Genomic DNA, 11,092 nt, shown 5'->3' with positions numbered 1-11,092 from the left:
ATTTTCAATGCATACTCACCAGGAAGGGATAAGACAAACTTAGGAGATAAAAAAGCAACAGGCATTAGGACACAGAAATACAAATAAAAAGCTTCAGACCAGAAGAGCAGTCTCAGCTCTCCTTATTCCTGTTGTCTTGTTTCATTCACAATAATTTGCTGCTCTTTTCCAGTTAAGATAGGGCCTCAGCCTTGAGTGTCAGCAGTGTCCAGTGAGTTACTCCAGAAACCTCCTGCCCTCACACTGGCATGGAGCCTGGAGCAGGCTCCAGGAACTGGGTGACCATCCTCAGGGCCAAAGGGAGGGAGTCATTCACCTCCCTCTGAAACTGTGTGCTGGCTGGGGGTGGGGTGAACACAAACTGAGCCACGCTGGGCGTTTTCAGCAGGTTCATGAGCTCAGTTGCCCGTATAAGGATCTCCTCAAGGTCTTCTTCACTGTAAACAGAGGTTACAGCAGGGCTCTGCACAAATGTTCTCATCTTGGACAGGAACATGGACACTCTGCAGGAGAGATGGACACGAGTATCAGCTGGCAGGATCTTTTCACCCAGCCAGGTCACTCAAGTGTGCAAACTCCAACAGCCTAGTGCAGGTGACAGCAAATGAATCCCACTCCTCCAAACTGTGCCCTTCCACAGCTCCTTTTCCAGTTGCCAGACTCCATTATTAATTGACACCAGCACACCCACACTCACACCCATGAGATGTGCAGGTTTCAGCCCTTTGCTGGTGCTCACCTGGGGATCAGGTCTTGACTGCGGGCTGCCAGCTTGGTCAGGGTGGCCATGAGGACACTGATGGCACGGGGGGCACAGCTGGGGGTGCTGGCCTGTGGCCGGAGCTGGGTGATCTCAAAGAGCACGGCCTCCAGGCTCTCGAAGAATCGTGTGATCTGCTCCACTGTGCAGCGCCTGTCGTAGCACACCGACAGGTACTCGCCCACAGCCCACGCCTGGGCACCAGCAAACAGGGAAAGGAATGGGTTTTAGGGATAGAAAATCAGGTTAGCTAATGCCAGGAGAGAGGAGAGGGTAGCTGAGTGGCAGAGTGCAGCCCTGCTCACCATGTGGCTGAAGATGGCCTCCTTGCTCTGGATGTTGCTGACTGCTCCCGAGAACTCCAGGATCTCCGTGGACAGCTCCACCACAAGAGCAGGGCGCAGCCTGCAGAGCACTGCCAGCTGTGAGCCCAGCACCCTGGAGCAGAGAGAGGGCACAGCTCAGACCAGGCAAGGTGGTGATGCCCAAAGCCAGAAGGGGCTTTGGGACAGGGCAGTATCCTCAGGATGTTCCCAGCTGGGATGAAGGGGCAGTCCCCACTCTGCATGTTCACACTGGGGACTGGGCCAAAACTGAAAAGGCTCCTGGGCTGCCCTGGGACAGCAGGAGGAAGGCCTGGGAGCTGGGCTGTGCCTCCAGTCTCATCTCACCTGTACACATCCTCTTTAAATGCTGGGATCTCATAGAGCTGGTCACTCCTCTGCAGCAGCAGCACCACCAGCTGGTTAATCAGAGACCCATCTGCAAACTGAAAGCCAGCCCTTGTTTCAGCAGTACCAGTGACATTCAGCAGCCAAACCTCAGAATAACCAGCCAGGTGAGATGGCTGGCAGAGAGCTAGCTGATCTAGCCAGAGAGCTGGCCTGATCTAGGAGGGGAGTAGTACACAGAGCAGTTTTATCAGGCACTCACTGTGCTCTCATCTCTTTCACAGCTGGCTTGAGAGCACAGAGTGAACCTGACACGGCTCCACAGAGCTTTTCTGCTCCTCTGCATCAAGTGGCCAGCTCAGTGCTGGTTCATGCCAGTACCAATCCCACCCTCCTCTCATGCACCCCTCTCCTAGAGCTGCAGCATCTTCACAATTCTGCTTCTACAACTGCTCTCCACATAACAAGAGATCCCTGCAGCACAACTGAGAACCAAACTCCCCTAAAAGGACCTACCTCTGCCACCACCCTGAAAAAGAGCTCCAATAAGACAGGGACAGTCTCAGCACACTGCACCACCCTTGGGCTGCCGGCCAGGGATCCCAGCAGCTGCCGAAGTGGAACCAGACTGTGGACAAAAGAAGAGTTACTGTTGAAGGTTTGCTCCCAGTTGCCTTTCCCTATTTCCCACAAGGCCTTTGAGCACTGGCAAAGCTGAGAGGGAAATCCACCTCACAGCAGCTGTGCTGTGCAGCAATGCCAGTGCTGCCTCCCAGAGCTGGATGGCTGAAGCACACTCCAGGCAGGCTCCTACCTGTCCAGGGCATCCAGGGGAGCAGCCTTGGTGCGGAGGAGATACTGGAACGTGTCCCTGTAGAGGGGATGGCGAAAGGCCTCCAGACACGTGGCTGGTTTCCCAGCTGGGTCACCCACGGCCTTCTCAGAGGCAGGAAGAGCAGCTGCCCTAGCAGGGAACACACAGAATGTGCTGCACTGTGAGAATGGGCCAGGGCACAGCTGGGGTCCTGAACACTGAACAGCAAGTGGTCTAATCCAGGCTCTCTGGAAGGCAGAGACAACCTGATGATGCCTATACTCAGGCAATAGTTCCAGAAGTGCTTCTGTGTCACACCTGGGAAAGGGAAACTCTGTATCCCCCAGTCATCCATGCCCACCAATACCTGCCTCTAGGATGACTCTTTTCTAAGCACTCCAGAAAGAGCTCTAATGTCAGGAGGACAAGGAAGAGCAGAGGTACAGCCAGTCCAACCCAATCTTCATGCAAACTCATAATTCCTAAGATATCAGGAAGAAAATTCTGTGTCCCCCCAGGGGAACAAAGCCCAAAATAGGGCTAAGAGTGGGAATAGGTATTTCACCTCTGTATTGAGGTGGTAGCTCATGGAAGCCTCAAACATGTGACAGTCATTTGGAACTGGAGAGGGGGAGGGGAATGGCAACAGCTCCCTGAGCCCCAAAGACAGCCCAGTACTGACAGCTGTGCAGCCCTGTGCTAACCTGACTGCAGGGATGCCTCTTGCTCTGTGACAGCTGAGGCTTAGAGGTGTGCTTTGGCCAGTGTTAAGATGCTGATTAACAAGTGAAAAGAAAGGAAGGTGCATTACCTCAGCTGGATGTCCAGAGCTGCTGTCAAACAGGGCAGGTCAAGCAGCAAGTGGAAGATCTCAATGGCTGTGCCTGGATCCAACAGAAATGGCAGAAGATCCACAAACTCAGAGATCAGAGGTGGGCTGTTCCACGCCAGGAACTGCAAGGAACAAGAACAAACTGCTGCACTATCCCTGCTACTCCATCACACACCCAGACAACTCCACACTGTGACCAGATGGGACGGGAAAGGGAAAGTCTCTTCTGAAAAGCAAAACCAGAGAAGTCTGAGGGTTTGGTCAAAACCCAGGAGTCTGTTAGAAGTTCAACACAGGCCTCTGGCAGCTGCTTCAGTGCCTGGCAAGCTGCAACTTACTAAACTTTTCTAGAAACAAAGTGCTGTGTCCTGTGTTCTGTGCTCCCCAGTCCCCTACAGTCCTGCCAGCTCAGACTCTCCTCTCCTGGCAGTGCTAAACACACCCAGAACCCTCCTCCCCTTCAAACTCACATTTGTTTTGTAACAATCCTTCTTCCCTGTGCTCTCCCTAGCACTGCCATGGAGGCACATGGAGGGCTCTAGGGGTGCAAAAATTAAGTTCTAGGGCACAGAAGATTATTGAAACAGGCTCTCCCCTCTGCAGCTCCAACACATTGTACCTTGAAGAGATTTGGGAAGCTCTGCCTGAATATGCTGGAGGAGTCTGTGAAGAGCTGGCTGTTGTCTTTGCAGAACTGGACAAATTCAAAGGCCAGTGATGGGTTGTGGAAGAGCTGAGCAGGGATATCAGTGAGCAGGTGTTTGTAGATGGCATCCGAGTCCACAGCTGCCAGTTTGCCTGGGAGGACACAGCCCCTTGCTGAGCACAGCCCACCCAGCAGCCCTGCCAGGGCTCCAGGGGCTAGAAAGAACTGAGTTATGTTTCTCTAAAGAGAAGGGGACACACCAGCTCCTGACTCCTGGGGTGGGAACATTCATACCAGAGCAAGGTGGAATTACCAACTCTGGCAGACAGCAAACTGCCAGGACAAAAGGCTGTGCTGGAATAGGCAAGACTGGATTGTGAAGGAGGAGGAGGTGGGAGCTGAAGACTTACTGTGGTTCAGGAAGAACTGGGCAATAGGCAGCAGTGCCCTGGCATAAGTGGCATCCCCACAGATCCTGCTGTGCAGGACTTTCAGGAAGGAGACAGCACGGCACACGTAGGAGGAGTCCTGTTTGCAGATGATGTCCATGATTTTCACTGCCTCAATGAGACACTGCAGGAGAGCAGAGAGTAAGATTGGAATGGGGGAAGCCACAACTCCCAGAGCTTAAGTCCCATCTCTGTGTACTTACAGCTTTTTGCAGGTCTCCATCCTCTTTCTTCAGGGGCCCTGCAGGAGAAATGAGACCAAGTTAAGCTTTGTGCCCACACAAGAATATGAGGCTGTCAGTCTAAGCACTAATCCCAGCTTCAGGGCAGGCAGGAACACACACTGATCCTAAATTCAGGCCCATGAGAACCAAATTTGACAGCCCCCCCTGCAAATCAAGGAGGCAGAACACGACTGTTGCCTCCAAATCCTTCCCAACACCCCAGCTCAGGGCTGGTCAATGACTTGCCCCAGCAGCTGCAGCGGGCCCTATCCCAAGGAGCTTAACTGTGGATTGCAGGGAGTGAGATCCCAGGTCAAACATGCAGCAAACCAGAAATACTTTGGAGAGCACTACCAAGAGGAGTGGCAGGAGGGCCCATGGGCAGACTCACGGCGGTTGCTCTGCTCGGCGAGGCGCTGGCAGTACTCCAAGGCTTTGTCCCGCAGACGCTCCCTGGGGGGAAGCTGCTGCCCTGCCCTGCCTGTGGTGGGGACCATGGGTGTCACAGACATGTCCACTCCTGCTTTGTCATCTGCACAATAAACAGCACATCAGCCTGTCACAGGCAGTGTCACCCATGCAACAGCCCAGCAGCTGAAGGGCAGCTGAGTGTCCCCAGGTGCAGAGTGAAGAACAGGAGGCTGGGGGAGAGGGAATGTTACAAGAATGCTAAGGAGATGTTGTCTCCCATCACACAGGCCTTCTTTCCTAGGAATCCATGGGGTTTTGTCTGAAAACAGGAGACTCACCCTACAAGTAATTCACCAAGGAAGGATCAGCAAGTATCAGTCAGCAGGTTTAGTGACTGTCCTTCCCAAACTTTCCCTGTTCCTAGTCCAAGACCTCTGAACTCTTGCCCATATTCCTGTCACTTAGAATCACAGAATGAGAGGATGGTTTGGGCTAGAAAGGGCTTAAAGCTCATCCACTCCCATAGCCCCTGCTGTGAGCAGGGACACCTTCCACTCTCCCAGATTGCTCCAAGCCTTGTTCAGGCCAGCCTTGATCACTTCCAGGGATGGGGCAGCCACAGCTTCTCTGGGCAACCTGTACCAGGGCCTCTCCACCCTCACAAGGAAGAATTTCTTCCTAATATCTAATCAATTTGAAAGAGAGGAGATTGGTGGGCTGCTGGTGCAGCCACCTCATCTGACATCTGAGAGCACACAGCCCTCTTGGGGCTGCAGACCACAGTGGCCTGCAGACCTTCACTCCTACCTGGATTAAGGGTGTTCAGCTGCTTGCCCCCATAGCACAGCAGCCAGTTTCTCAGCATGGAGAAGGTCTGCACGTTGAGCCACTGGTCCTCTGTGTAGTGCTGAGCCACTGAGAGCACTGTGAAGAAATCTGTGGCAACAGCACCATCCACCTCTGTGATAGGAGCAGGCTGAGAGAAAAGATGCAGCAGGTCAGAGCCCCAGGGAAAGGCTGAGTGAGAGGGCAGAGAAAACCCAACTTGACACATTGACAAGGAGCCCTTGTTTGGGGTCCTGCAGGAGGGCAGGTATCCAGAGAGAGAAAAGCCAGCTGTGCTGGATCCTTCTCCCCAACTGAAACACTCAACTTTGCTGCTTTGACACCAGTCTCATTTGCAATCACCTTTAACTCTGAAGTACATGGTCACTAAAAGACTCTTCTCTATAAAGTACTTCAAGGATCAAAGCTCTGTATCAAAGCTGAGCTCCCAAATCTCAGGAGCTGCAAATCTCCCTACTTTGCTTTCCCATGTGTCTCAACCATGTATCCCACAAAAAATGCTGAAGAACATTCTAGGTCACTGTTTTCCAAAAGAAGGTGATTCTGGGAACCCAAAACAGCAGGTGACAGACTAACAAATGTCCTTGTGAGGTCACCATGGCAACTCAGCACTCACCTGTTTGGTTCTGGGGCTGGAGAAGAAGCCTCCAGAGGGTTGAGCCATTCCTTGCTGCATGCTTGCATACCTCAGCCAGTCAGCCAGCTTCTTACTGACAACATTGGTCTGTTCTGCACAAGGGAAGTGACAGGGTTATTGCTAGACTGGGGACAGAAGCAGCCTCTGCAACATGTTCCTGTTAACCCTCAATTACTGTGCTTTTTCTCCAGCCTGGATCACTCCCTGATCCAGCAATCCATAAAGGAATTGGTACCCCAAGGTGGATGTTCTACACTCCTCAAACTACCTCATCAGGGAGGGAGTGCTGGAACCAAGGACTCTGCTACCAGATCACTCAAGAGATACCTGTTCCTTTGTCTCCACCCACAGCTCCTATTAGGAGGAATATGCAAAAACACTGTCACTTTATTCAGGCAGTGTCTGGCTTCAGCTCTGCAGCCAAGGGCACAAATCCCTCATTGGGAACTCACAGAAGCTGGGGCAGGTGATCCTTCCAAATCTGCTAGCCCATGCACCCAGCTCAACATCCTTCCAAAGGTTCTCCAGCACACAAACCTCACAGGAAACTCAGAAACTCACTCTTGCTCACAATTCCCCAGCATTTTAAGCCTGAATGCTCTCCTAGGTTAACTCACCACTACCCATCCAGTGCTGCCTCTCTGATGAAGAGCACCTCTAGTTGTTTCTGCTGCTCTCTTGACCAGATGCACAGGCACATCTCTGTCTCTCTCTCTCTCAGCTTGATGCTCTTCAGGATAGCTACAGCTTCACACTCCTGCTGCATCTGGAGATCTCAGCTAGAGTACATGAACCTGTTATACAAATCCATGGCCAGGATTTGACTGCAAGTCCCAGTTCTTTATGGTGGAATACATCTCACCCACTAAGTTCCCTTTCCTTGGAGCAGAGATGTCACTTCTAACAGCAGTTTCCAACTGAGAGCCTTCTGACCACTACCCAGATGACAGCCAGGTGGCAATCTCAGCCCTTCCAACAGATTTACCTTCTGTTAGAGATTCTGGTGAAAGGCTGATGACATTTGCCAGGACAGGAAGGAGGAAGCGAGCACTCTGACCCTCGAGTCTTCTTTCAAGGACTTTCACAACACGCTGCCCCACAGCTGCCACTTCACCCTTATTTTCCAAAAAAAATAAAACAAAAGATAAATAATCTACCATTACTGGAGACTAATCTCCTCCATCAGACACCAATCACAAAATCAAACACAAAAAGAACTCACAGCACAGGGTATTTTATCACAATTTACACAGATTTTCTGCAATTTGAATTCACAGATCTCAAACTGTGGGGCTGCTTGTGTTTTTATACTGTGGAACTGCAGGACAGTCTCAAGGCTGGATATGGGAGAGAGGAGTTTTGTGAGGCAGCATATAAGTAATACATTGCTGGTTTCTGTTTCATTTCCTTTAGTTAAGTAGACTCAGATGAATGTCAGAAACACTGGAGACATTTCAAGCACACAGTGAAACTCAGAATGAGAAGTTTCACAAAAATATTTTGCCTTTAACAAGAAAAGAAGGAGAGCAAAAAGAAGAAGTTTTCAGCTTGTTCCCCAGACAGCACTCAAAGCAGGAAGGTCCTCATGTTTGCTTCTCTCCATGGAGAATATAGACTTTTGAAGTGTTATATGCACATACAGCCCTACATGTTTTATAGATTCTATATATATTTTTTTTTAATATGTGAACATGGAAGCCAATATAATAAAAAGAAGTAGTAAATTCACTCTAAAATCTTTGGCTTTCCAGGTTCAAGCAGCCTTGATTTGAAATCTGTTCCAGCAGCCAGCACTAAAATGTTCTTTTTGCTTCCAGGACCTCAGTGTCTAAACATTACAATTTTAAGCTTTTTTTTTTTTTTGTTGTGAAAGGCTATACACAAAAAATTGCCACTTTTTCCCTACACAAAGCAGAATAACAAGATCCCTTAAATGAACATTGAAATGCTGCTGCTTTTTCCTGCATACTTCCAACTGATTTTCACTCTCCTTGAGCTCAGGGAGGAGCTCAGGAGCAGAGAACAACGAAAAAGCAAATCCATATTGACAAGGGAAGGTCTGTGACTTGACAGGTCATTTACCTGAGCCAGAAGGACAGAGGATACCAGGCTCAAGAGCTTTGTATCTTGAATCTCATCACAGGAGAGGATAAGATCATTGCAAGGTGACATCTCTCTCAGGATGGCAGCACATAATACCTGAATCTGCTCAGGACTTTTGGGTGAGCACAGCACTGTCTGCAGCAGCTCCACAAACTTGCCATCAAGCCTGCAAGAGTCACAGTAAACATCACTGCAAGGCAAGAAAAGATCCAGATGTTTATTCCCTGCATATTCTTGGTTTTGGGATGATCCCCCTCAGCAGTGACTAATGCCACTCATCATCTTCATTTCTGAATGTTGTTCCTCAGTGCACTCTGACAGAGATCTCAGTGACACCAATCCTTGTTATTCTTGCTGCAAAAGGAGATGGGCACCTTCTGCTCAGCAAAGGGGTGAAAGACAAAGAGGGGCTTTGTGTTTAAATTGATCTTAAATGAGAAAACTCTCGATATTCAGCAAAATTTAGATTGCTTTGTTTTATATAGACAGAGCAATCAGTGCTGGGGGGGGCAGAGAGGTCACAGCCCACTCCATGCTCCTCTGAACTTTGGTTTGCAGCTCCTTTTTACAGCATGTTTTCCTTGTAGTCATCAATAATTGTTATTTTTTGTTGTCATGATTTTGCCAGGTAGGCAGTGGTGGTCTGTGGGATCGCTGGATGACATGAGTCTGGACAAATTGTCAAGTCCCACAGATACTCATCCAGTCTTGGCAGATAAGGAATGGCAGAAGTCAGGCAGTCTGGTCTCAGAGATAGGCTGCAATTATCACACAAAGGCAGGAAACCTGATTTTGCAGAATCTGTCGGGCTCTGTGAGAGCCTTGTTTTGCAAGCTGTCAGTAGACACAACTTATTTAGAAACATAATATTCATAACAGGAGGATTTAAACCAAAATGATTTAATCATATATTTTCCTTTCTTTAGTGCCGTGCTTCATTTCAGACCTAAGCATTCTGGTTTATACAAACCCCAACACTTTTATGATTAACACGAGCCTTTTCTCAATTATCACATTAGGGATTTCAAGGCAGCGCGTTATTTTAAAGCCCTTCCTTTCTTAGCGCAGTGGAGGCCCCGACACGCACGGCACTCACCTGCGCGGGTACTTGGTGGCGGCCACGGTGAGGTGCAGCCTCTGCAGCCCATCCACGGCCTCGGGGCCCGCCTCGGGGCCCTGCAGCAGGGCGGACACGCGGGCGGTGAATCTCCGCAGCTCATCCTCCTGGATCGCCCTGCCGGGAGTCGGGGCTGTCACCAGCCGGGGCTGTCACCAGCCGGGGCTGTCACCAGCCCGGGCCCGGCTCTCGGGAAGCTCCGGCCTGAAGGGTTGGCATACATCCTCCTCCCCTCCGCCCGGCTCCCCGCTCAGCCCCGGGAGTCCCCGCCAGCATCCCCGCCATCCCCTGGCGCTGTCCCCTGTCCCCTGTCCCTGTCGCACCTCGCCTGCCTGAGGAAGCTCTCGGCAGCCGCCGTGAACATCCCGGCCCCGCCGCCGCCCGGGCCCGCGCCTCGGTACGCGGACAAAGCCGCCCCCCACGGGCGGACGGTACGCCGTTCGCCGGATCCGGGGGGACGCGGCGGCTGCTGCACGAAGGTTCCGCCCCGGCGGGAAGAGCCCGCAGAAGCGAGCGATGGCCGAGATCCTCGCTAGTGGCTGCTCACGGACTGTTCGGGGTGCTGCTGTTGTTATTCCCCACCTCAGGAGCCTGAGGACAAGCTTGGCTCTGAGGCCAGCCCGCCCTGGGCACTCAGACCTACGGAGAACATCATTACAGGGCAGAGATGAGCGTTGGGGCTCCTGCGGCTGCGGTGGTAAAAGACGATGTATCAGCAAATCCTGCTACCTGTCCATAAAACGGGGCTTTCAAAACAGCTGCGAGATGTTAAAACCAGCTGCTGAGGTCTTCAGCACTCCCAGGAGCTCAAACTCCACCAGGACCGTCTCTCCCCACGCTAACCCGGCTGAAGCTCCCGGCAGCGCGCTGAGCATCGCCCTGCAAGGAGGAGATGCCACGACATGGAACTTGGCACTTTGCCTTTGCTAATTCCCTGCCCTGCGCTCTCCTGGCATTAAAGTTCATTAACACCATGCCTGGGCAATCAGCCAGCAGAGCAGCAGCACGTGGGGACCCAAAGATAGGATAATTTTAAAAGATTCCCCCCCAGAAAGGGGTCTGGATTAATGTATTTGCTCTCTGTGTACTGTTATTAAATGTTTAATTAGATAGTCAATTAAAAAAAATCCTCCAAGTAGTACCTGAAGAGACACTACAAGAAAGATGGAGAGAAACTTTTTAGAAGGGCATGGAGTGACAAGACAAGGGTGAATGGCTTCAAACTGAGAGGGCAGGATTAGATGGGATTTTGGGAAGAAATTCTTCCCTGTGAGGGTGGGGAGCCCTGGCACAGATCCCCAGAGCAGCTGTGGCTGCCCCTGGATCCCTGGAAGTGTCCAAGGCCAGGCTGGATGGGGCTTGGAGCACCCTGGCATAGTGGAAGGCTCATGGCAAAGATTGGAATGAGGTGATTCCTAATATTCTTTCCAACCCAAACCATGCTATGGTTCTAAAATTCTATGAATCACTGCTACTTTATGTCAATTGAAGCCTTAAAAGATATTCCTATTTAATTCTGGGGCTAAGAATGTTTAGTCAAAATAAATTCAAAACTTAAATTAGGAGGACAAAGCAGCATTAG

At 50.9% G+C, this 11,092-nt stretch overlaps 1 protein-coding gene across 3 annotated transcripts; it reads right to left on the bottom strand.

Annotated features, from left to right (window-relative positions):
* Positions 1 to 78: 78 nt before the first annotated feature.
* AP5Z1 (adaptor related protein complex 5 subunit zeta 1) lies at positions 79 to 9,968 on the bottom strand. Of its 3 annotated transcripts, none has more exons than XM_079320283.1 (17): positions 9,834 to 9,968; positions 9,490 to 9,627; positions 8,374 to 8,583; positions 7,276 to 7,415; positions 6,270 to 6,382; positions 5,615 to 5,783; positions 4,788 to 4,928; positions 4,376 to 4,413; positions 4,134 to 4,296; positions 3,697 to 3,875; positions 3,057 to 3,199; positions 2,246 to 2,395; positions 1,948 to 2,059; positions 1,432 to 1,529; positions 1,066 to 1,198; positions 740 to 954; positions 79 to 503 (listed from the first exon to the last, which is right to left on the bottom strand). In XM_079320283.1, the coding sequence occupies exons 1-17, from the start codon at positions 9,872 to 9,874 to the stop codon at positions 239 to 241; spliced, it is 2,448 nt and encodes an 815-aa protein (XP_079176409.1). In that variant the 5' UTR covers positions 9,875 to 9,968; the 3' UTR covers positions 79 to 238. The 3 variants fall into 3 exon arrangements, with proteins under 3 accessions (XP_079176409.1, XP_079176410.1, XP_079176411.1); XM_079320284.1 differs by having other exon boundaries at positions 8,374 to 8,559; XM_079320285.1 differs by lacking the exons at positions 7,276 to 7,415; positions 8,374 to 8,583; positions 9,490 to 9,627; positions 9,834 to 9,968 and adding an exon at positions 6,908 to 7,056.
* Between the last annotated feature and the right edge of the window lie 1,124 nt (positions 9,969 to 11,092).

This window comes from Erithacus rubecula, assembly GCF_903797595.1.
Source record: "Erithacus rubecula genome assembly, chromosome: 17".
Taxonomy (NCBI): domain Eukaryota; kingdom Metazoa; phylum Chordata; class Aves; order Passeriformes; family Muscicapidae; genus Erithacus; species Erithacus rubecula.
The sequence above is the reverse complement of the archived record's forward strand: the minus strand, read 5'-3'. Positions and strand labels throughout refer to the sequence as shown.